The sequence below is a fragment of the Erythranthe guttata genome, chromosome 8 (assembly GCF_056151865.1).
Source record: "Erythranthe guttata isolate IM_541 chromosome 8, IM_541, whole genome shotgun sequence".
In the NCBI taxonomy this organism is placed as follows: Eukaryota; Viridiplantae; Streptophyta; class Magnoliopsida; order Lamiales; family Phrymaceae; genus Erythranthe; species Erythranthe guttata.
This window is the reverse complement of record NC_142540.1, coordinates 16,741,016-16,765,360: the sequence shown is the minus strand read 5'-3', so window position 1 is coordinate 16,765,360 and position 24,345 is coordinate 16,741,016. Positions and strand designations below refer to the sequence as shown.

The window sequence follows — 24,345 nt, the reverse complement described above, 5'->3', positions numbered from 1 at the left end:
CGATAATACCCCTAGAGCAACTAATTAAATGTAGATGACATTGGCATACATTCTATAATAATTTTTTCAGTAGACTTCATCGATTTCTATATGAACCATCATAATATATATAAGCAATTTTTGAAACAATGTGCATATTTACCTTCAATCTGTCGATATCTGCAAGGTTATATCGGCATTTTTTGGGGAATATTTTCTAGAATAAAAAAGATTTAAAAAATCACACCTTAAGGGCGTCGGTCTAAGAAGATGAAGAAATGGGCTTAGCACATAACTTTAAATTTGAACTTGGGTCAATAATTCTGGTATTGGGCCATGTCGGTCAACGTTTGCAGATTTCTGACGCAGAAATTTATTTTATTTTATGAGATATACATAAAAAAAAAAAACATTACAATAGTACAATTTTAATTATAAAAAATGAATTATTCATATAGTGCATAGGAATATAGGATGCAAAATTGAAGGCATAGGGTTGCGGAATTAACTAGCCTACAAATAGATAGTTGATTACTACCAACGACCATAATTCAACATTATATGACATTTATTTGATTGTTCTTTTATTGAATACATTGCTCAATATAACAATATTGTTGAATATATATATATATATATAAATAAAGTTTATTGAAGTAATATGTCGACCACTTATAATGGGCCCGTAACAATTGACGTGTGGTTCCATTTAAATTCACATCTAGAAAGTAGAAAGTCACACAAATTGCATAATCAATTAATATTAATTAATTTATTCGTAATTATGGTATGATTTTCAGAAGTCCCAAAAGTCTTGGCACTGTCTGCACCACTCGTCAATTGAGTGACGTCACTCCATTACAATTAATGTGATTAACCCAATTAATGCAAACTGTGGGAGTAGGTTTTATGTGTGTGCTTTTCGTCATATTCTTCCTATAATTACTTTGGGGTAAATTACATTCATACCTACCTTAGGTAAATTTAATCTACGAAAATATCTTTCTTGTTTGGATAATTTCAACCATCCTTCAGCTACATATTTTTTTATACGCCCATTCTTATAGTATTAAATTCCAAATAGTATTATAAATTATGTGGAATGTATTCTAGGTTGTACTTGTTTTGTACAAAAAACGCAATTTCAAATGTATCACAATCTGATATTTAAAAGCTAGGAGACACATTTTATGATCATCTTGTTTTAAAATGTGGAGCTTGAATGAAGTAAATCGGGTACAAACTGGAGAATTTTCACATAATCTTAAAGATTCCACTAAATTTAACGCCGTAAGAGTAGATGTGTCACGTGTACGAAGATTCATAATTGATGTGTGTTTGTAATTACCCAAACATGATGGATTTTTAAGTAATTTGATTTTATATTAGGGGTGTCCGTAATTTATCCAATAATACCCTAATAATTAATCATCGATAACAAATATATTCAATTCAAATATGAATGGCGGGGCCTTTCTCAAAAGGGAAAAGGAAAATCATAAATCATCATCATTAAAAAGAGTAAGAAAAATGTGGGGAAAAAAAAACCTATTTTACATTTCTTTAAATTCAAAAATACCGACAATCACAAACTTTATTTATATTTTGAAATATTTTTATTTATACAAATAAATTCGGCGTAACATAATTTTCTTTGAAGTTTGAATAAATTAAAAAAAAAAAAAAAAAAAAAAAGAAGAAGAAGAAAAAAAAAGGTTTTTTATGGTAAAATTGGGAAAAAATTAACCGTTGAGCCTACCTACACAGATTCATTTGAAATCTACCCCCACCACCATATTTGACCCCCCCACCCCCACCCCCCACAAAACCCAACCAACCCCCACCGCCAATCTGTCAGTCCCTTCTTCGCTGTACTATTTCGCATCAATTTTCGAAGTTCACAAATTAGCCGATACCAAACAAAAACCAGCAAAGCTAGATTCATATACAAACTGCTCTAGTGAGAGAAACTGTTCTGAAAAGTTAGAGAGAGAGAGAGAGAGAGAGAGAGAGAGAGAGAGAGAGAGAAGAATCAAGAATCAAGAAACTGAGCAGACAACCCACGATCCAAATTTAGCTGCCATAGCTGTTGATTCTCAAATCAATCAAGAATCATGCCGTCAGGTTCCAAGAGGAGAAAAGCTGCCAAGAAAAAGAAGGAAAATCAATCCAATTCCTCCTCTGTTTCTCCTCGCTCTCAAGGTACAATTACTAAAGCTCTAATCTTTATTTACAGATATTAAAAAAAAAAAGAGATGGGTTTCTTCACTTTAATTAAATTAGATTAAAATCCAAACAAACCCATGTGCCACTCAATTATTCTCCCAACTTTACAGTTAATCTTTCCATCATCAATTTCGGCTTTGTGGGCGTGCCTTAAATTTATGTTTCTTGAACTGTTTCCCCATTATAAATCAGTGTCGATATTTTTTGCTGTCTTGGGGAAAATAATTGATGGGTTTTTTGTTGGAGTATAATATATTGATTGTGCTGTGAGATTTCTTATTGCTTTGGTTGAAATATATTAGGGCACTAATTTATATCTGGTTATTTTATTTATTTATTTGTTTATCCTGTATTGAATTCTTGAAAATGGATCCGAATCTGGTAGGAGATGATGATGTGAAGCACCATTCTGATGTTGGGGAGGTTAGTTCCCTGGGATCTCAAGAAATCGAGAAAATCGAGGTTGGTGATCGAGAGGCAAACAAAGAAGCAGGGGAGGGTATAATTGTAATTCAGAGGGAAATCAAGAATGGGAATGAATCGGATGGCGGTTCGTCCGAGAGCTCGAGTAGCAGCAGTAGCAGCAGTAGCGGTTCGGACGACGAGTCCCGTGGTGTAAAGGGTAGTGAAGATGTAGCGGATACTAGCCCGGTTGATTCGGTGCAGGTCACTGATGAGGAGATTATTTACAGCACTGCCATTGAAGATTCGTGTGATTCGGTCGAGGAGATTATCACAGTGAATGTTGAATCGGTGGAGAAGAAGGAAGTGGTAGTGAGTACAGATTCTCCAGCCGTTGACTATGCGCCACCTCGTGTAGTTGAACCTTTGTTGAACGAAGAAAACGAGGAGAAGCAGGGGAGTTGTTCTGTTGGAGGCGAAGTCGGGTTTCTAGAAGCTTCGGTTGATGCTATTATTGCGTCTGTCGAAGGTGAAGCTCGAATATTGGAAGCTTCTAATGATGCTGTTAAGCCCGTTGATACATTTGTCGACACTGTTATCTCGATTCCTGAGACAAAGGAATGTGTTGTAGCACAAAAAACTGAAGATAACGCTGCGGGCATCGAAATAAGTTCCGGAGTTACCGAGGTGCTTTTTCTTCTTTTTTTCTGAATTCTTGATTTTTTTTATTTATGTCTTAAAATATTTTTCTTATTTATTTTTAAATATTTTTGCAGCCATTGCTAGCGCGGGCCCCACGTCCAGTCGAGACGACGTCTTGGAAGAGTTGCTGTGGACTGTTTGATCTGTTTTCAGGGTCTGGTAGATAATTCAAGGTTAGTATTCCTTCATTAAAATTGATTCTTGAAATTAGAAATTAGTTTGCTTCGTTCGTTGCATTTGTAATGTTCTATCATGTAATCCTGTAATGAAAATTAAACAAACTAAAACGAAATTTCCGTTAGATACCAGATTTCGAAAACAAACTTTCGATGTATTTGCTAAATCGCACTATTTTTTGTTGGTGCAGAAACGGAGCAATGTGCCTTGTTCGTACAAAAGCTGGAAAAAGAGTCGTTTGCGAATCGTTCTTCTTTTACATTCAAATTCCGAAGAATAATTTCGCGGCGGTATTTTGTCGGTTTCTATGTAGAAAGCAGCTAAGAGCTAGTTCCTACAATACTTTTGCGTTTTCCCGTTGATTTTGATTTTGCAGTCGATAGATTGGCTTTCGTTTTGAGTGTGATACAACTATTTCTTACGTACGTATTTTCGTATCTTTTTTCTTTGCAAATTCTATATATGTTTGTTTGGAACTATATGTAGCTCTCGTTTGATTAATGATTGGTTCGTTGGTTAATCTCGTGCGTTTCGTTTGGGAGAGAAGAAAATCGATGAAGTTGTGAAACTGTATTCACTCTTTTATTTGCTTCACACAAATTAAATCAAACATATATCTGTTACAGTAATCAGACAACATACTGTCATAATCCAAGATAAATAAAAAAATTGAAATAAAAAATATAAATAAAGCACGAACCTCAAAATAGATACACACACATATACATATATAATTTTTTTTATATATTTATTGATGTTAATAAGTTCTTTTCCTTGAAGCAGCTCCATGAATGGCAGCAATGTAAAAGAGCTGAGTTGCAGACAGGATAATAATGAAAGCCTCCATTGTTCTCTGTAATAATATCACAAAATTAATTTTTTTTTTCTTCTGTAATTTATTATTTTTTTCCAATCAGAAATTCAATATTATATTAATTATTTTTATAACTCACCAAACGTGCGTTTCTTCTACCCAGATCAATCTCTTTCCATGCAAACCTTAAAAAAATCAAACATAAAAAGCATCAAGAACACATGTCTGAAGAAATCACACACACACACACACACACACAGTAATTACCCCATGGCAAGAAGTGTGAGAGTCCATGCAATGCTGGCGGCAGAGGCGGCAGAAGGCAAGCTATCGGCATCCCAATAACGAATATGGTTCAATCCCGAGATAGCCGCCGCAACTCCAACAACTCCGGCGATCAGAGCAAACACCACAAAGAATCCAGTGGCGGCGTTGCCCATCGGAAAATACACCGGTGAGAAATGTGCAGGCAGATCGTACCCAGCACCTGTTCGACAAAATTCCCCAACGAAGTCATATTTTTCATTCTAAACGTAAAAACAAATAACAAAACAGATAAAATCATAAATTTACGTACCGATTATAAAACCATGATCAATTGCTCTGTTCATCGCCCATCCACCGATGCCTAAAACAACAGCATACATGCAAAAGTTGAGGAACAGAAGAAGCCCTGCTACAGGTTTTAGCTGCTGATCTGCCATTAATTATTACAAGGATTTTCACGATTGAAGGTATGATTTCTGTGTGTGTGTGTGTTTTTTTGTGGGGATTAATGAAAGGGGTTTTTATAAATGGTGGTGGAAGAAGGGTTTTTTGGTTCTTTACTTGTAAGGCTGTATGTTCTTAAAGTAGTTGTTGTGGGGTTGTAAAGATAATGCTTTGTGTTCATGGCAGGAAAAGAATTAACATCATATATATATATATATATATATATATATATATATATATATATATATATATATATATATATATATTCTTTCTTCTATAGTTAGGCTTTTCTTCAATTCTTGGAATTTACTAACAATGGAATCTTTATCTACTATGATTTCTTTGAGTGATTGACAAGCTAAAGTAAATAATAATAAAAAAACAGAATTTCAAATATTTTATAAAAAATATATATATATATATATATGTGTAGAAAGTAAGTTTTTAAAAGCTTCTATTATGACCAGAAATGCCAACATTTCGCGCCTTGTTCAAAAGCTTCTATTCCTTACACCGAAAGACTTTCACCAACTCAAGTACTCACGCTTCAATCGCTGCTGCCCGTGTAAAGAACCGAGGAGTTGGCCCCGATCGCCGACATTTTAAAGAACCCCCGTCTCACGATGTGTATTTATCCACAAAGATGATTTCTTCTCATGTCGAAAACTACAGATTGGCTGACGCACTCCACCTGTTCGACGAAACGTCTGAGAAAGACACAGTCATGTGGAATCTAATGATCAAAGGTTGTGTCACTTGCGGAAATCTAGACATGGGTTTGAGGCTCTTCAACGAAATGCCCGAGAAGAATGTCATATCATGGACTACTGTGATCAACGCGTTCTTGAAATACGGGATGATTGAAGAGGCTAAAGGGTTGTTCCGGAAGATGCCGGTGAGAGATACAGCTTCGTGGAATGCAATGGTTCATGGGTTTTTTGTAAATAGGAGAGTTGAAGAGGCAATCAAGTTATTCGAGGAAATGCCTGACAGAAATGTGATTTCTTGGACAACAATGATAAGCGGGCTCGATCAACATGGGAGAAGTGACGAGGCTTTATCGTATTTCGTGAAGATGGTGGGATTTGGGGTAAAGCCTACTTCGAATACTTTTTCGTGTGCGATAACATCTTGTGCTAATGTGCAAGATTTGTACCTTGGTAGACAAGTTCATGGGCATGTTCTAAAGCTTGGCTATGTTTCTGACATGTTCATTACTGCCTCACTAATCACCTTTTACGCAAACTGCAAACAGATTGAGGAATGTGCGAAGGCTTTTAACGAGAAGTTCCATCCGAATGTGGTAGTGTGGACTTCTCTTTTGACAGGGTATGGTGCTAATGGTAAGCATGAAAATGCGTTAGGAGTTTTTAGCAACATGATTAGAGTAGGGATTATTCCTAATCAATCATCGTTTACGAGTGCTTTAAATTCGAGCCGAGAGATTGAAGCTTTTGATTGGGGGAAAGGGATACACTGTGGGGCCTTCAAGATGGGGCTTGAAAATGACGTATTCGTCGGTAATTCTCTCGTTGTGTTGTACACGAAATGCGGTAATATATTAGATGGAGTTGCTGCGTTTAAAGAAATTTCAGACAAGAATCTTGTCTCGTGGAATTCAATAATAGTCGGATGCAGTCAACACGGTCAAGGCGAGTGGGCCCTAGCGTTCTTCACCCAAATGGCGAAAACGGGACTTAATCCAGACGAAATTACGTTCACGGGTCTGCTCAACTCGTGCAGCCATTCGGGAAAGTTCCGGAAGGGGAGACAAATATTCGAGTGCTTAACAAGATATTCAAAAGTTGAAGTGAAGATCGAGCACTATGCGTGCATGGTTGATATATTGTGTAGAAGTGGGGAATTGGATGAGGCGGAGCGTTTAGTGAAGGAGATGCCTATGGAAGCGAATTTGTCGGTATGGCTGGCTTTGCTTAGTGGATGTAGGGGCCCACAAGCTGACCTGGAAATAGCGGAACGTGCTGCGAAAAGAATCTTTTGCATTGATCCGAAATGTGGTGCAGCGTATGTACTGATGTCTAATATATACGCCTCTGCTGGAAAATGGAACGAGGTTGCGAGAATTAGACGAAAGATGAAAGAAGTCGGTACTGTAAAACAACCTGGTTACAGTGAGGCTTTCGTTTGTTTCGGATAACTCTTTTGTTCAAATGATAATTTTCAGGCATTCAATGGATAGATTGAATAATCCTGGCCGTGGGATTACATAACCAAGATCTGCAAAATCTGAGAAATAGGACACAAATGATATTAAGATTAGATGGGGAGATACAAGAAATATGTGATAACTGCCAAGTAATGTAGCAAAAGCCAGGTGTTAGGCTCACAAGAACAGAATCTTGAAACACCAGTCAAAATTCAGATACAGATTGCATCATCCTCATAACAAAAACTATCACCATCTCTGATTCCCTATCTATATATAACTACTAACTATCCAATTAACCCATTCATCATCACCTCCAACTTTCTTTAGCAATTCAAAATTTGATCAGTTCCTAGTACTGAATCAATGGCTGCCTCCAGCTCTACAATGTCGCTTTCTTCACCATCCTTCGCCGGACAGGCTATCAAGATCTCCCCTGAGATCACCGCCAACAGCAGCGGCAGCGGAAGAGTCTCGATGAGGAAGACCGCCGGCAAGCCCAAGCCCAAGCCCGCCTCTTCCGGCAGCCCGTGGTACGGCCCTGACAGAGTTAAGTACTTGGGCCCATTCTCCGGCGAGGCACCTAGCTACCTCACCGGCGAGTTAGCCGGCGACTATGGCTGGGACACCGCCGGACTCTCAGCCGACCCGGAAACATTCGCCAAGAACAGAGAACTAGAAGTCATCCACTCCAGGTGGGCCATGCTCGGAGCCCTCGGTTGTGTATTCCCTGAACTTTTAGCCCGTAACGGCGTTAAGTTCGGCGAAGCGGTCTGGTTCAAAGCCGGGTCACAGATCTTCAGTGAAGGCGGACTCGACTATTTGGGCAACCCGAGTTTGGTCCACGCACAGTCCATTTTAGCTATATGGGCCACCCAAGTTCTTCTCATGGGTGCTGTTGAAGGCTACCGTATTGCCGGCGGGCCACTCGGAGAAGTGGTCGACCCGTTGTACCCGGGTGGGAGTTTCGACCCGTTGGGTCTTGCTGAAGACCCGGAAGCATTTGCAGAGCTGAAGGTGAAGGAGCTCAAGAATGGGAGACTCGCAATGTTTTCGATGTTTGGATTCTTCGTTCAAGCAATTGTAACCGGAAAGGGTCCGTTGGAGAATCTGGCGGATCATCTATCCGACCCGGTTAACAACAACGCTTGGTCGTACGCCACTAACTTTGTTCCCGGAAAGTAAACATACAGCAGCTTTGTAATTAAATTTGTAGGCTTTAATATAATGTAACATCATGTGATTGTGTGTAAATGACTAAATGTAAATGGAAATGTGAGTTTTTGGCATTAACAACAATGTGATTTACATAAGGCAATAAGAAATTTATTACAATGGCCCCATTCTCCGGCGAAGTCCCTAGCTACCTCACCGGCGAGTTCCCCGGTGACTACGGCTGGGAAACCGCGGGACTACACTACATTGTTTGATCCTTGATATAAAGTTTCTAGCTTGAAGTCTTGGAATACATAACATGATTTAATCAAGAAAGTAAAACTACATAGCTACTATAAAAAGATTAAAAACAGAGATTGATTAATCATATTCGATATTCTTGCTTGATGAAGTTTTCCGATTCTCGTAGTACAGTTTCGACTTCTCCACCACCACCACCACTCGTTTTCTTGCAACTGTCAAGATAATGCTGATAAACATACGAAACGAATCCCCAAACCGCCAATAATGTAGAAATCACCTTAATCCCATTCATCTTTTCTTGAAAGAAAATGGCTGCCATAATAGGCACAATAGGTAAACAAACGGCACCGATGACATTCGAAAACAGCGACGAAACCTCAAACACTAATCCAACTGTTCCAATAGCGTACACTTGCCACGCCAATCCGATCATCGCCAAAACCGCCACGTAAGTTACCTTCCCCGTTTCGAAAGTTTCCATCTCGCTCCTCAAAGAACTCCACTCTCCTCTGGTAAACAGTGGTACCGTAACAACAAAAGTCGCCACCATGGATTGGTAAACTATCATTTTCAACACAGTCGAAAATGTTTCCCTCTTTAGAACCTTCTGAAAAAACAGCTGCGTCATCGACAGCATTAACGAGTACAAAGCCGAAGCAACGAGCGTGCATGAAAACCCCACCACAAAACGGCCCGTTTTCGACTTTCCATTCGGGTTTTCTCCGGTGGTATCGTCTTGGAAAATGAGTAGGGCTGACGAGACAGTGACCAAAACTAGTGCATTGAGTATCAAAGGAGTGAACTTTTGCGCGTTGAAGAAAAACGCGAAGACAGCATTGAAGCCCAATTGAGTGGAGTTGATTAACGAAAAAGTCGACACGGGCAAATTTTGAAGCCCGATAGAGTATAGAACCGCGGTCGCTGCTTGGAACAACCCGAGAATGGCGTAAACAAATGATTTGATCAGCAGATCGGAAGGCTGATTGCTAATCGGTGGATTGTTCTTGGAGAGATGATTTCGTGAGGAGAAGTAGATGGCAAATGGGATCAAGATTGGGAATCCAACGGTTTCTAAAAGGGCTGCAACTAATACGGAGTTGCCTCCCTCGGTGTAGTACAGCCTCCCGAGAAGAGTTGCGCTTGATTGTCCAACTAGGACAAAGAGCGTATAGACAACCGTCGAAACCCACCGTTTCTTGTTTTTGGGTTGAGGGATTACGCGTTCTTCATCTTCTTCGACACCTGATACCGACAAATTGGGACGAGTTATTTTTTTTTCGTTTAATGAAAGATATTTGATGTAAAGGAAAAATAATTTACCTGTCTTTTCGAAGTTCAGCTCTTGTATTTCTCCCATCTATATTCAGGAATAGGGTGGTCAAAACAGCAGGAAACCTTTTGATTTTGAATTTGGTCTGAGCATTAGCTTGTTTTTTATTTCTTATATATATATATATATATATATATATATATATATATATATATATATATATATATATATATATATATATATATATATATATATAAGCAAAAATGGTTGGAGTGAGGATTTATCTGACAGCAACTGGCTTTGGGTGGTTACATAATCTTTGAGTCTCAGACGGAAATACAATCGCTATTTATGTATAGTAAAGGGTTATAAGCATGACTTCATAATCTTGGTGTGTTACAATCAGTGGATTAAAATAAATAAAATAATGTCACGTTTATTCTAGGTTTGCTTTATTATTAAATACTTTATTTTCAAATGTTGGCGCCATAATACTAATAATGGACTAAAACTTCAAATGATGTTCAACTTGAAACACCTTCATAATTAATACGTGAACAGAAGCAGCATATGACCCAAAGAAACAAAACACTCTCACGTGTTTGTTAGTAACTGCATACTAGAACACGTTTGTCGTTTCGGTCGAAATTATTTGGCGGTTGGTTTTGTGAAAATCGGTTTCAGAAGTGTTGTAAATCCGAATTGATATCTCAACCACTCGAATTTCACCGTAGGGTAAAGTATAGGCACATCAAGAAATATGGGGTATGGAGAAAGATAAAATCAACGAATATATATATATATATATATATATATATATATATGCATGAATATAAGCGTGGAAAAACCCACTAACCATCGTTTCCCATTTCCGGTTTTTTTTTTTTTTTTTTTTTGGGTGGAACTTCCAAGTAAAACTGAACTTACATAATAGGTGACTACAATCAAGAAATGGTAAAAGACGATACCAACTACTTCAGAGGACAAGTATTTGCCGGTCCATGTATGTTCCGTTTTTACATCCACCGAGTTTTTTTTTTCTTTTTCTTTTTTTTCTGTGACTAAGGCCTGTGAGTGAAAATGTCAAGTTCATTAGGAATATTGAATAAATGAAACTAATAATTAGTGTTTAATTAACCTACTAATTACAAGCCGAAAAAGTTGTCACCAATTTCAATTAGAATCGACCTTTTGAATCACCAATGTTATGAGGAGCTTACTTGCTAATGAGGGATCTGAACGAGGATGTAAGAAATGCAATATAGACACACTGAGATGACAGCTCCGGCTACAAAATTGTGAAATAGTTTCTGATTATCTCTTGTGGGTATAAAAGCTGACTTCAGTGTATTTGTGAGCTCAAAAAGCCGATACGATATCTGCAGCAGAAAACAGGATACCGAATAAATTTCCATACGGGGGAAGAATATTTCATATGTCAGTAACTTCGACACTGAAATTCCAAGACACGGATATAATCAACTAACCAATAAGTAAACGGAAGTTGTCAGCATGAAGTTAAGCAACGGGTAATCTGGAATAAAGGAGAGTAGCCACTTGGGCTGTCCATTGGGCACATTCGATCTGTAATTGAATTAACGGAAACTGGTGAGGCCTCATAATTTGATTAGACTGAGTTTTCAAATTCATCGAGGAAACTTCTACATATTAGAGCTAAAAAATAGCTAAATGTGTAAATTAGAACCGAAAAAGGTTGCCACACTTGAATACTTCAAACGTAGTATACTAAGAGAAAGGTTCCTACTCGTACGCAGAAATAAAGAGTTAAATAGATAGCTGTATTACAAATACATAGTTGAAAAATCAATTTGTGGCTGACTATAAACAAGCGATGAAGATTTATGACTCAAGCACAACAGCTATATAAACATGTTTCAATTAGAAAATAAAACACATACCTTAGCCAGATGTGGAACTGGGAAATATATGTTTCCAAAGTAACTTTGCCAAGCCACCTGGATAAGAAAAAAAAGAGCAGTTGGATAAAACAACAAGGTACCGATACATCATCATTTTTTCCACATATTGAAGAAGACCTTAGGTGAAGAAGATATAACTTACGCAAAGAGGGTCAATGAAAAATTCCGAAGCTGCTGAGTGCAATTCCTCAAACAAATATAGACACTGGAGAGAGAGAAAAAAGAAAATGGAGTAGAGCAAATTAGAAGAGATTACTGAAAAAAAACTTCAAGAAAAGTTGCCATGAATTGATGATACAAAGAAAAAAACATTATTGTCGAAAGGGTTATTGATGCATGTATAACAAAAAGTAAAAAGAACTACGGTAAAACTAAATCAAAACAATGTTTCAGTACAGACGTTATTGGAATCCACGACGTGTATGGATGGAGCTTGTTATATTCAACCTTGCCCAGCTTGTATATGTATTCATACCACAAGCAGCCAACCTAAAAGCAAATACGATCACAGAAAAGTTCAAATCGAAGTAGCACATGATCATATAAAATTCTCTTGAATGATCATATAAAAGTCTCTTGAATAAAACCTAAGTAACTCACAATTATGGCAACAGTAGCGATGGATGTCTTGATTGTACGTCTATGCTTAGCCTCAGACTCCTCTAATTTATCCATCCACTTTTCAACCTGCAATGATGAAAGAGTATGAATTCCAAACCCATGCAAGGAAATACATGTACAGAAGTTCCAATCTTCGAACATTACAGTTGGGTGAAAATAGGCATAGATCATTCCGACAATCCATATATAACGATCAAGCCCAGACCTAAAATGCCACTCATGGAGTCGAGGAAGATCTGGTTTTGCGGGATCACTATATCCTGTCGGTCAGACAAATAACTCAGGTGAGGAAAAACAAAATTGTACCGCCTAACAGCAAAACTATATCTAAGGACAGAGATAGCAAAATTATGCAACTATCACAGGAAAAATCAATGACATCCAAGGTAACAAGGTTATTGATGGACATACCTAGAAGAGAAGTGAAAGGACTCCATAAAATGTCAAAAACTCCGGGAACTTCCCACACAAAGATAACCACAAGAAAGCACATCAAAATCTTCAAAGCCATAACTGATTTTATTTCATTATATTGGTGGCCAATGCCAAGGGCCCCATACACCATAAGAGTGAAGAGGGTATGCATCGGGCAAATGTAGTAAAGCATATAGTCGTTGTTGAGAACAATACAACAGAATGCTACAAAAAAGTTGAGCCTCCACATCATCTGCATAAACAACACATTGAAAATTACAACACTCGTTAAGAAACCTAGGAAAAATCAGAAATGTAACAATGCCATATACTATAATGTCACCTGAGCAAATCGAGCAACACTGAAATCTTTGCGGATATAATAATAGGAGAAGTTTCCGAAGCCAGTCATCCATACATAAGCAGCAATAAAAACACGAATAGCATTGTAAATCTCCGTTGCAGCAAAGTAATGGTACATCAAAAACAGCACCTATAAACATAACATATGATCAGACACATAGCAGCTAAAGGAGTTAGTAAAGCAGCACAAATTCATCTCACAAGTTCTATCCACATCCAGAATCCACCGAGAGGAATCTAAACGGTAAAGAAGAGAAAAAAAATCCAGGTTTCCACCTGATGCGGAGCATCATAAGATATCACAAATCCTATTCATTTTTTCATATTTTTATATTTTCTCCGCTTCCATGTTAAATCAGGGGTGGGAACATAACAAATATTAGAATTAAAAAGTTCTCTCCGAAATTCTCCGAACAAATTTATCTACTCACTACTGTAACATTAGGTTTGTCCAGAAAACACTTGCCTGCATCCAGCCTTTCCACTCTTCAGTCTGGTGGCGGTTTAGGTAGAGAATGGATTTCCCAGAAAATGCGGATTTGTCATTGTGTTTCTTAAGAGAGGTCATAGCTGAAGTTATGATGAGAAGAATGTAAAGGAAAATGAATAGATCACGATTGTAGCTCTGTTCAACAATAGAAAGATGCAAAAGGAGATAGTTAGAGCAATTACTGGTTATAACAAAACATACAGAATACGAGCCTAATAAAAGTTACAGGCACCATTGCTTTTAAATTTGATCAGAAGCTATAATGGTATTATAAAAATAGCCTATAAAATATTCTTTTGACTTGAATTTTGAGAGGAGTAACTTGGTATAATATATCTTTCAAGACATACTGTGACCAGATTAGTCTCTCTGGTGAAAAGGTCATCTGGATAACAAATTATGGCTATTGAAAAACCGAGGAAGATAATCACCTTGGTAGATTCTGAAAAAAAGTTTGTCCGGTCGCATATGTAAAAATAGAACAAGATTCCCCCAAATTCAGCCCTGCATGAAACTAATTTACCATTAATAAATGAAAGAATCAAATGGAACACAGTCAAAATCACTAAACAACTTACATTGCCCTTAGAAGTAGTCGATTTTCAAGTAAAAACAAATCATCCATAGTCAGAAACCTAGAATCAGACACAGCAAATGGTAAGAGAGCATTTGCCAATATAATTGAATAAGAAACCTATCAAACATATGGTTATCACATTACTATTATACGAAACCGACCTGATTATGTTTGTTTTAATGGATGGACTGGCCAATTTTGTAGATGCTGATTTAGTGAGACCTCCTTCTATCAACACTGCTCGTTCATCTTCTTTGATTGTTTGATTTTCCAATTCATCCAGATTACTATCTGAATGACTTCTGAGTAGAAAAGTAAACAGAAAAATTAATGATCACAGTTAAATAGATTCATTAGGTAAGAAGAAACCAAAAACATCTTCCAAATTTCTCCACATTATATTATATAATAGCATCTATAATTAAGGGAAGGACATGAAAAGTCCTAAGTGCTTACGCTTTAGATGACGATGATTTCTTATATTCCAACCACTCAGAGTATATCCATGCAACAATAACTGGAATGCTTCCGAGCAAAAATGACACCTAGGAATTTCAAGTGAGAGCGTCGAGCAAGATTAGTGTAACGAAGTTGCAGATAGGCAATCGTATAGCTAAGGCAAAGAGCAGATATAAAAAAATATCAAACAATAATAATATAAATGAAAGTTATACATTATAATTGACCAAACAATACATATAATCCACCTCTAATACATATAGCATTTGCCCAATAATAAAAATACTATACTGTACTAGTAAATTACTAGCTACCACTGCATCCATTCCAATAATCACGATAGCATGAACACAATACCATAGCAGAACAATGCATTTTGCTATTGCCGGTATGGTTTCAAATCGTAACTCATCGAGAATTTAAATTATTAAAACAAAGAGATCTACCTACGTCCAGAATTGCATCCGGTGATCAAATACACTACAATAAGCAAAAATGAAAGGAAAAAAAAGGAATGAAGAAATTCAAATCCACCGACAACATAATTAAAGAAGTAAAGCAAAACCAAAAGTTAAGAGAAACAGCACAACTGTGAAAATTGCAAAAAAAAAAAGGTAAAAAATCGAGAACCGCACCAGTCCAGGCGTCACAGTTCCAGAATCCACCGCCATTCCGACGAGAATATGAAGAAACGTACAACAAATCAAGCGATCAAACACGCAAATCTACAGAAATTTCATCGATCGAGTGAATTCGCAGCACTGAGGCGCACATACACACACAGATACACCGGAGGGGAAAAAATGGGAGTGAGGGAATATATATAAGAAAGGAGCCCTAAAAATTGAAGAGGAATGCAGAGATCTGAAGCAAATAGAGATGAAAGTGGAAGATAGTGGTAGTCAGTGAATCTAACGACGTCGTTTGCTTCAATTATCGGTCGAAATGTCTCTCTCTCTTTATTTCGGACCAACCGCCTGAGGTGGTTGCCGTCTGCCGTCTGGTTTATATATTCTGTATATTTAATTATTTATTATTATTATTATTATTATTAATATTATATTGTTTCCCCATTTCTATTTCAAGATTAAATGAACAAATTTGGAAATTCCACATATGATATTTTCCTCTATTAAGGAATTACTATAACAAAAAAAGAAAAATAAATCATAAGCTTTAACAGCAGTTATCTTGGTTTTAATGACAAAGTGCATCATAAAAAACATGATTAGTGTGGTCTAATTGTGTATGATAATGGTCATTAATAGCTTGGGAAGACTAATCCAACAGGTAAACAACTAGCTTTTATTTAATTATTATTACTACTATTATGTTTATTACTATAGTACTAGTATGTGATTTTGAGTACAAATGAAGCAACAATTATACAGCTTGCAGTAGTTAATTAGGTCTAATCTATTGCATTTATACCAACAATATACTATTTAATTGGTCTAAAGATGATGCTTAAAACATAATTTTGTCTACCAAAAAACATGTTGGTTGATCTGTTGAAATTGGAATATTGGGATTCATATTAATTGATCTTTAATTTTCATCCTCGTGTGTATTTTAATGTTAGGTGAAATACGAACTTTTCTTTTCTTTTTGTTTAATTTTTTCGGTTAATTCTGGATAGTGATGGGCATGGGGCGGGTACGGGTATGAGGTGAGTTTGGAAAAATCTACACCCGTCCCTCCCCGGACTCGTAAAAAAAAAAAAATTTTTATTTATTTAATTAAAATATCTCTAAAAGTTAGTATTTTATAATATATAAAATTAATAAAAATATGTAAACGGGTTGAACACGGGTAAGGATGCGTATGTTCAAAAACCGTACCGGTTACGGGTAAAAAAAATTAAAACTCATACCCACTCCATTAGCTAACGGGTCGGGGATTACCCGATAAATTCGGGGCGAGTCAGGGCGGGTTAAATTGACATCCCTAATTCTGGTGGAGAGTGTGGAATATGGGCCAAATGGGCCGGTTATGGGTTCAATTTGTTATGCATTATTTCATAAAATTTGCTGTCCAATGTATTTGCAGAATTATTAAGAAAATCAATTGAATATGCTAAAATATTAGGAAACATTATTTAAATAACTATAGGTTATTTATGCGTGATCTTTAACATTATTAAAAAAAAATTGAATCAAATCATCAAACGTACAAGTAACAACTCGTGACCTCAAATCGTTTGTCGTGGCATTCTTCTGAATCATTCAAATTCCATTATATTTAATAAATAAAATCCCCATGCATATATATATATATATATATATTATATATATATATATTATATCATAAGGAATGACCAAACTGACCCTTAATTTGTATGCATCCCATAACTACATAACAAAATTTACAACAATTTGCATCATCTACCTATATATAGTTGACTTTATATATGAAACAGCTTGTTGACTACATATACTGGTCAACGTCCATAGTACATATATTTTAGAAATTTAAAGATGTATAATAATACATTGTAGTTCTTAAACAAAAGAAACAAGTCCTACTAGGTACATATATATTGTTAGCTATAATATATTAATTAATAATACACTATATATACACAAATGTGTTCTTTAATTCGTTGTATATATTTTTTTAAAACATAATAAATAAATTAGTTAATAGACAATATATAATATTTTTATTATTGAATTGAATTGCTCTAGAAAAAAAATGTATTGCTCTGTGTTATTATGCACACTCGGTTATCTTCATCGGTTTATATTTTATCATACACGCGTATAAATCATCATTCATACATGCATATATACATTTTACACACATCCACGTAAAAATATGTTTGATTGTGCGTAAATCAAATGTGAAAAACTACCAATGTATATTCAATAGATTTATAAGAATTTAATTGTATATATATATATATAATTGGACTAGGGTTCTTTTCTCTAAAGTAGAGACTAGGTCTAATATAATTTAGACTACTTATATATTTCCCATCATCTAACAATAATAAAACCTTTTGAATTCTCCCATAATTAAACATCATAAAAAATAAAATATATATATATATATATATATATATATATATATATATATATATATATATATATATATATATATATATATATATATATATATATATATATATATATATATATATAAAACAATATAACTAAATAATGGATCATGATCGAGCACTAGATCGATCGACATCGTCCATTTCGGAAAAAAAAAAAAAGAAGAAAAAAAACCAATATCTGGTAAGAAAGAGATCGAAATCGAGATCAAGAAAACCTCTTCGATAAGTAACGTAACTTGGTTTGTTAGAAATCGAGAAATATTAATTCAGTGCTCTTGTTTGGGAAATAAAGGAGGGATTACATCTTGCAATAGTCCATAGTCATCTGTGAACTGTTGAAACAACTGCTGTTGCTGCTGTTGTTGATCATACGAATTGCGTGTACTGCGGCCTCCGTCGTAACTGTAGAGGTTGTGGTGGTGTTGGTGGTGCTGAGGTGGCATATTATTATTCTGAGATAAGAGTATTTCTTGAGGGAAGCTAATTTGATCCTGCATCGAAAACGAGGCCGGAGGAGCAAACATTGAGGAGGAGCCGGCGGCAGCAAACGACATTCCGGCCATGTTTCCCCGGAGACTGGCGGGAAGGTGGTGGTTGTGCTGGCCTTCGTAGGTGGTGATCACGATCGAAGGGTCTTGGAACGATCTCTCGACTCGCTTCTTCACCGGGCATTTCTGAGTTGTGCATCTGTAGTAGCTTCTGCAAGTGTATTTATATGATCAATTTTTAATTTTAATTGTTGTATAATATATATATAATTAATTGAAGCCATGAAATTAATTATTGAGTGTGAAAGCAAGAAAAACCTAAACATGTGCAAATGACTAAAATATATTCCTATTTGCATCTGACTTCAATTTTGTTTTTGCAGTTTACTTCAATTAATATATATACAGTCAACAATAAGACTATTCTTAACATAAATTTAACTCATGATCAAAATTAATTAAAACAATTTTAGGGTTTTGCATTCATACTGCACATTAATAAAAATAAATAAACTAATTTCTTGCCCATACTTAAATTAATTAAGTACATAACTAATCAAGTTAGCTACGTTGCTTGCGTGATTATATTTTGTATTAATTAATTTTGAAGAAATTAATTAAGGAAAAAAATAATTAAAAATAAAAAACCTGGGATAAGGGCTGTTTTTAACAGCCTTCTGACCATATTTTCTCCATCTGTATCCATCTTCCAAATGATCAACCTCACTTTTTGTCATGAACGCAACTTTTTGCTGCTTTTCTTTCTTCTCTCCTTTCTTCATTATCTTCGTTTTACTCCTTAATTAATTATTTTTTAAACATAAACACTAATTAAGTATATAATTAATTAATGGTTAATCTTTAATCAACCCTAGCTAAGCAAGAAAAATGCCAAATTAAAAAGAAAATAAAAAAAATCTTACTCTTTCTTTGATGTTCCTTCCCCATCTTCGGCAGTTGTTGCTTTCTTACCAGTACTACCCTTGTTTGAATCTTCCTCAGCCGCCGCCGCCGCCGCGGCCTCGGTGGAGGAGGAGGAGATGGAAGAGTTTGGTGTAGCTGGGGTTTCCACCGGCGGCGGCCGTTTCTCTTCTTCCTTAATTACGGCGGCCGGAGAAGAATATTTCGGGGAGAAGCCCGGAGCTGAATTTATAAGTGAGTTGTGATCTGCAGATCCATGCAGAAACTCGGCGAAGCTTACGTAAGAAGGATCGAACATTTGCAGGTAGTGAGCATGAACCGATGATGAATCGCCAGTATTATAGGTTGAAGAATATTGGCCGCCGGAGTACGGAAACGTGGTGCCGCCGCCGCCACCGCTGCCGCTAGTGTTCCGCCGCTGATCGTCGCTATATGGTTGGTGGTAGTAAAATTCTCTGAGTTCTTCCGACATGAATAAGTTCTAATTAAGAAAAGCAGAGAAGAAAGGAAGAAGAATTATATTGCAGGAAAAAAAATATATGAAGTTACACAAGGGTTTAATTAGCTATATATATATTATATATATAATATATATTATATAAATGTATATATATAATTTTATATATGCTGTCTTTATATGAAGTTTTGACGAGAAAAAGGTGTTATTGAGGTCACTAGTTGCAAAATAATTATTTATTTATTTTCGTGGAGGACTAGAAGGGGGTGGGTGGGGGTGGGGTGGGGGTGGGGTTTGGGTGGGGCCCACTTGTAAAGATAGTTTGACAAAACCTAATTGGTGTCATTTGCCACTAAAAATTGTACTTGACAAGAATTATTCTATTTTTGCTGCGTGCTACATATTAATCCACGCCTTTTCTTTTCTATCACCGCACAATTAATTTTATTCATAATATATAAATCTTTATTTTTTATATTTATTATTATTATTATATGAAGGTGTATATATCTTAAGTGATTAGTGGATTTAAATTCGAAAAATGAAATAAAGGTGGATGTGAACCCTAATTTAATTAGGTGTAATAAAAATGTTGGGATAATTGAGGGAAGGGGAGCAAAAGTCAACTATGGATGGTTTGTGTGGGTTAATAACCGTCCAGTCAGGATAGAATAGATACCTATTTAACGGTCAACATTTCAAAAGTTTGGGTTAACATCCGGTGGGGCCAGGTCTTACACGTGTCTCCACCGGGGCACCGTCATTTGACCGTGACTGGCACGTGGGAGGTGCTCCGTGGTTAACCTATAATCATTCTATTTTACATATAGCTGTCTTGCCCCCTGCGCGCCATTCAATTTTTTTATACGCCCTCGTGGTTTGTTTCTATTTTCATTTTTAACCCCCTTCTTTTTATATTTTCACTTTTTTTTTTTGTGTGTGTGTGAAAATAAAAGGGTTGCTTGAATTTTAAAACAGAAAAAAAATTAATATAAATACGGATATAATTATTATAGCATTTGAATTGTAAACAGACAAATTATGTAGCTAGTAGGGTTAGGCTGATGCCTTTAATCCTATCAATAAAAAAAGGTGTGGACTAATTAAATAGGACAAACACTTTTTATTAATTAGTATATCTTATAAATGTAGATTTTAACTATATTGTAGTATATTATATTATAGCTAACATTCTTGTTCATAATTATGTAAACCTCTCAATATTTGGCAGAATATAATATAAATGTGAGTTTTTTCGGGTTTTTGTTTTCGTTCTTGATTGTTTTCTAACTTGTGTATTCGATTATTGTCCGTCTCGAGATACACACACACGCATTCGACATTTATCTTCTATAGAGAAATAATTTTGTGACTCTTTAATTTCTACCTTTGAAAATATGTCGGCGAAAAAAAAATTGTCCATGTGAAATTAATTGTGGCAGAAATATAAATTAAACAAGAAAACGAGGAAATAAAACATATGTAAAAATCTTGAAAAGTTTTTGGCCAAAAGCATTATAATCAAACCTTAAAGGACGAACACACATGTACTAAGAAAAAAGAATTGCTTGTCTTTTCTCCACCCACCCTTGGAGAAAAAAATAAGAGTTTGAGTCTACAAAAGAGAAATGCATAATGAACTTATTCAAAAGAACCAATCTACTACTTTATTCAAAGTCACATATTGTACTAATTTTCGGTAACCTTTACTTTTATGGGTTCTGATGATGCTAAAATGTAGATCACCTGGGGTAGTGTAGAAAATGTATTGGGAGAGCAAAGCGGATCAGTAGCTTGACAACTTGATGATCCTGAGGTACCTGCGAGATGAACACACGTGAACTACGCCGGGGGTTGATCCGGCGGAAACCCCTCCGACGCTCAAGTCAGACGTGCTGATCATAGAATTAGTCCAGAGAATACGTATTGTAGTATTGCTCAGTTAATATGACGTACCTTAATAAAATGAGTAAAACCTCTATTTATATGTCGTTTATTGGGTTGGGTTGGGTTTGTTGGGCCCAAGCCTTACTTGAAGGTGTTTGGGCCTCGGTGATATTGGTCTTCGATATTGGGCTCGTAGCCCAGTAGGTAAAGAAATTGTAGTCCAATTGGGTTGGCCCAATTAGGCATATCATTAAGCCCCCCACTCTCGAGTCGATGTGGGGGCCATGTTGTGATGGGTCTCAGATCGTGTCGAGAGTAAAAATTGTAGAAGTCGATCGTTGGCGTATGGCCTAATAATATGCGAAAACGCGTTGGAGCGTGTGTCGGAGGGGTGTGAATGCGCGTTGGCGCATAGCGCGACAAAGTTGCCGCGATATAAATTAATTGAGTCGTCGGTTTTGTCCCGCGACGATGTAGTAGCGATTTATCTCATCGTGGGAGTTATCTTGTCGCGGGGTAATAGTGTTGATCGAGTTATCTCCTCGTGGGAGTTGTCTCGCGATAATGTAGTAGCACGGATCAAGTAATCTCCTCGTGGGAGTTGTCTCTGGGTTAATCGAATCGATCGAGTTACGTCTTCGTGGAAGTTGTCTCACGATAATGTAGTAGCACGGAGCTAGTATTCTCCTCGTGGGAGTTGTTATTTTTCGAAATTTTCAATGTTTTGACGCGTTGCTTGTATGTGTTTACATATAGCCTTCTGCGTGATGTACTTGAGGAGGGGATCAGGCTCTCAAGATTTTTTTTTATATGGGGGTCGTGCCCCTTGTTAGACCTCGTGGGTCTTAAGTATGTTTGGACCGTGGCCACGTTTTAATGAATGACCCATCGAAAACAAGTAGATAAATTTGAGTAATCAAGCTGGCCAGGCTATATAGATTCTCATAATATCTCTAAGTGCTTCTAGGGTTGTAATCGTGCTAACTTGAGCTTGCGATTATATGGTGAATTTCGGGCGAGTTGTCTCCTCATGGGAGTTGTCTCGCGGTGAGTAATATTATCGAGCGAGGTGGTTGCACGTGAGAGTTGTCTTGCAACGGATTTGTAGTGTCGAGCGAGTTGGCTCCTCGTGGGAGTTGTCTCGCTGCGGGTTGTAGTATCGAGCGAGTTGGCTCTTCGAGAGAGTTGTCTTGAGCGAAGTTGTAGGAGCATTGGATGATGCGCGATTTAGGCGCGTGTGGATTGAGGTTGCTCTAAGCGAGTTGTCTCCTCGTGGGAGTTGTTTCGCAGCGAGTCTTATTATCGAGCGAGGTGGTTGCACGTGTGAGTTGCCTTGCAACGGATTTGTAGTATCGATCGAGTTAGCTCCTCGTGGGAGTTGTCCCGCTGCGGGTTGGGGTACCGAGCGAGTTGTCTCCTCGTGGGAGTTATCTCGCTGTAGGTTGTAGTACCGAGCGAGTTGGCTCCTCGTGGGAGTAATCTCGCTGCGGGTCATAGGATGGAGCGAGTGGTCTCCTCGTAGGAGTTATCTCGTTGTGGGTTCGTAGGACCGAGCGAGTTGGCTCCTCGTGGGAGTTTCCTCGCTGCGGGTCGTAGGATGGAGCGAGTGGTCTCCTCGTAGGAGTTATCTCGCTGTGGGTTCGTAGGACCGAGCGAGTTGGCTCCTCGTGGGAGTTTCCTCGTTGCGGGTCGTAGGATGGAGCGAGTGGTCTCCTCGTAGGAGTTATCTCGCTGTGGGTTCGTAGGACCGAGCGAGTTGGCTCCTCGTGGGAGTTGCCTCGCAACGGGTTATATGACTGAGCAAGTTATCTCCTCGTGGGAGTTGTCTTGCTGCCGGTTGTAGTACCGAGCGAGTTGGCTCCTCGTGGGAGTTGTCTCGCTGCGGGTTGTATTACTGCGCGAGTTGGCTCCTCGTGGGAGTTGTCTCGCAAGCCCCCCACTCTCGAGAGGATGTGGGAGCCACGTTGAAAAGGGTACCGGATCTTGTCGAGAGTAGATCGGTGTTGTAGTCTTGCGTTAATCGTTGGCATGGTGTGGAGAAATAATTTTTTTTTTTTTCTATTTGATAGCGAACGCAATTTGGTGGGTGCGTTAAAGAGCTCGCGCAATTTGGTGGAACGCGTTGAAATTCTCATGCGATTTGGTGAAGCGAGTCAAAATCTACGCGCAATTTGGTGGAGGGCGGTGAAAGTTGTGCCCAATTATATGGGAGCGCGCGCTCCAAGGTTGCCTTGGGAGGCGCGCGCGCGTGCATGGGAAGGCGCGCTCCTTTTTCCTTTTTTTTTTTTTTTTTTTTTTGCTGCTGGCGCGTGCTGTGCACGCGCGCATACTGGCCCTTTTTTTTTTTTTTTTTTTTTTGCTGTGCATTGCACGCGCGTGCGTCTGGCGCGTGTACGCCACGCGCGCGTGCTGTGCACGCACGCCTCCTGGCCTTTTTTTTTTTTTTTTGGCTTTTGCTGACGCGCGCGCGTGCACTGCACGCGCGCCTCCTTTGCTTTTTTTTTTTTTTTTTTTTCTCTTTCTCTTTTTTTTTCGCCGCGCGCGCGGACCGAGGCTCCCTGGCCAACCGCGCGGTGCTGATGTGCGCGCGCTTCCTTGTGTTTTTTGTTTTTGTTCTTTTTTCTTTTCTTCTTTTTTCTTCTTCTTTTTTCTCTTCTACTTCTTTTTTTTTCTTCTTCTTTTTTTCTATTCTACTTCTTTTTCTTGTTTCTTTTTTCTTCATCTTCTTTTTTCTTCTTCTCTTTTTTCTTCATCTTCTTTTTTTCTTCTTCTTTCTTCTTCATCTTTTTTCTTTTTCTTT

At 37.4% G+C, this 24,345-nt stretch overlaps 7 protein-coding genes across 9 annotated transcripts; 3 read left to right on the top strand and 4 right to left on the bottom strand.

Annotated features, from left to right (window-relative positions):
- Nucleotides 1-1,609: 1,609 nt before the first annotated feature.
- Nucleotides 1,610-4,006, top strand: LOC105951395 (uncharacterized). Its single transcript, XM_088822033.1, has 4 exons — nt 1,610-2,181; nt 2,591-3,294; nt 3,384-3,482; nt 3,677-4,006. Exons 1-3 carry the CDS (start codon nt 2,094-2,096, stop codon nt 3,474-3,476), a joined length of 885 nt encoding a protein of 294 aa, XP_088678159.1. The 5' UTR covers nt 1,610-2,093; the 3' UTR covers nt 3,477-3,482; nt 3,677-4,006.
- Nucleotides 4,007-4,037: 31 nt separating this feature from the next.
- LOC105951396 (membrane protein PM19L) lies at nt 4,038-5,190 on the bottom strand. The gene is made up of 4 exons (XM_012974821.2): nt 4,878-5,190; nt 4,568-4,787; nt 4,440-4,485; nt 4,038-4,339 (listed from the first exon to the last, which is right to left on the bottom strand). The coding sequence occupies exons 1-4, from the start codon at nt 5,002-5,004 to the stop codon at nt 4,244-4,246; spliced, it is 489 nt and encodes a 162-aa protein (XP_012830275.1). The 5' UTR covers nt 5,005-5,190; the 3' UTR covers nt 4,038-4,243.
- A 267-nt stretch (nt 5,191-5,457) lies between these two features.
- On the top strand, nt 5,458-8,471 carry LOC105951392 (Pentatricopeptide repeat (PPR) superfamily protein). The gene has a single exon (XM_012974816.2). The coding sequence runs from the start codon at nt 5,481-5,483 to the stop codon at nt 7,167-7,169; it is 1,689 nt and encodes a 562-aa protein (XP_012830270.1). The 5' UTR covers nt 5,458-5,480; the 3' UTR covers nt 7,170-8,471.
- On the top strand, nt 7,545-8,471 carry LOC105951394 (chlorophyll a-b binding protein 21, chloroplastic). Its single transcript, XM_012974819.2, has one exon. It carries the CDS (start codon nt 7,545-7,547, stop codon nt 8,361-8,363), a length of 819 nt encoding a protein of 272 aa, XP_012830273.1. The 3' UTR covers nt 8,364-8,471.
- Nucleotides 8,443-10,047, bottom strand: LOC105951393 (purine permease 21). The gene is made up of 2 exons (XM_012974817.2): nt 9,918-10,047; nt 8,443-9,839 (listed from the first exon to the last, which is right to left on the bottom strand). Exons 1-2 carry the CDS (start codon nt 9,952-9,954, stop codon nt 8,719-8,721), a joined length of 1,158 nt encoding a protein of 385 aa, XP_012830271.1. The 5' UTR covers nt 9,955-10,047; the 3' UTR covers nt 8,443-8,718.
- A 588-nt stretch (nt 10,048-10,635) lies between these two features.
- Nucleotides 10,636-15,747, bottom strand: RWA4 (O-acetyltransferase family protein). 2 transcript variants are annotated; one of them, XM_012974815.2, is made up of 16 exons: nt 15,367-15,747; nt 14,729-14,817; nt 14,434-14,574; nt 14,274-14,330; nt 14,127-14,199; nt 13,672-13,830; nt 13,186-13,335; nt 12,840-13,095; nt 12,573-12,688; nt 12,408-12,494; nt 12,208-12,296; nt 11,950-12,012; nt 11,787-11,843; nt 11,355-11,451; nt 11,088-11,246; nt 10,636-10,935 (listed from the first exon to the last, which is right to left on the bottom strand). In XM_012974815.2, the coding sequence occupies exons 1-15, from the start codon at nt 15,400-15,402 to the stop codon at nt 11,091-11,093; spliced, it is 1,626 nt and encodes a 541-aa protein (XP_012830269.1). In that variant the 5' UTR covers nt 15,403-15,747; the 3' UTR covers nt 10,636-10,935; nt 11,088-11,090. The 2 variants fall into 2 exon arrangements, with proteins under 2 accessions (XP_012830269.1, XP_088678158.1); XM_088822032.1 differs by having other exon boundaries at nt 14,434-14,571; nt 15,367-15,733.
- Nucleotides 15,748-17,870: 2,123 nt separating this feature from the next.
- On the bottom strand, nt 17,871-19,757 carry WRKY71 (WRKY DNA-binding protein 71). 2 transcript variants are annotated; one of them, XM_088822029.1, is made up of 4 exons: nt 19,315-19,757; nt 19,204-19,284; nt 18,929-19,078; nt 17,871-18,491 (listed from the first exon to the last, which is right to left on the bottom strand). In XM_088822029.1, exons 1-4 carry the CDS (start codon nt 19,671-19,673, stop codon nt 18,059-18,061), a joined length of 1,023 nt encoding a protein of 340 aa, XP_088678155.1. In that variant the 5' UTR covers nt 19,674-19,757; the 3' UTR covers nt 17,871-18,058. The 2 variants fall into 2 exon arrangements, with proteins under 2 accessions (XP_088678155.1, XP_012830503.2); XM_012975049.2 differs by having other exon boundaries at nt 17,872-18,491; nt 19,204-19,757.
- Between the last annotated feature and the right edge of the window lie 4,588 nt (nt 19,758-24,345).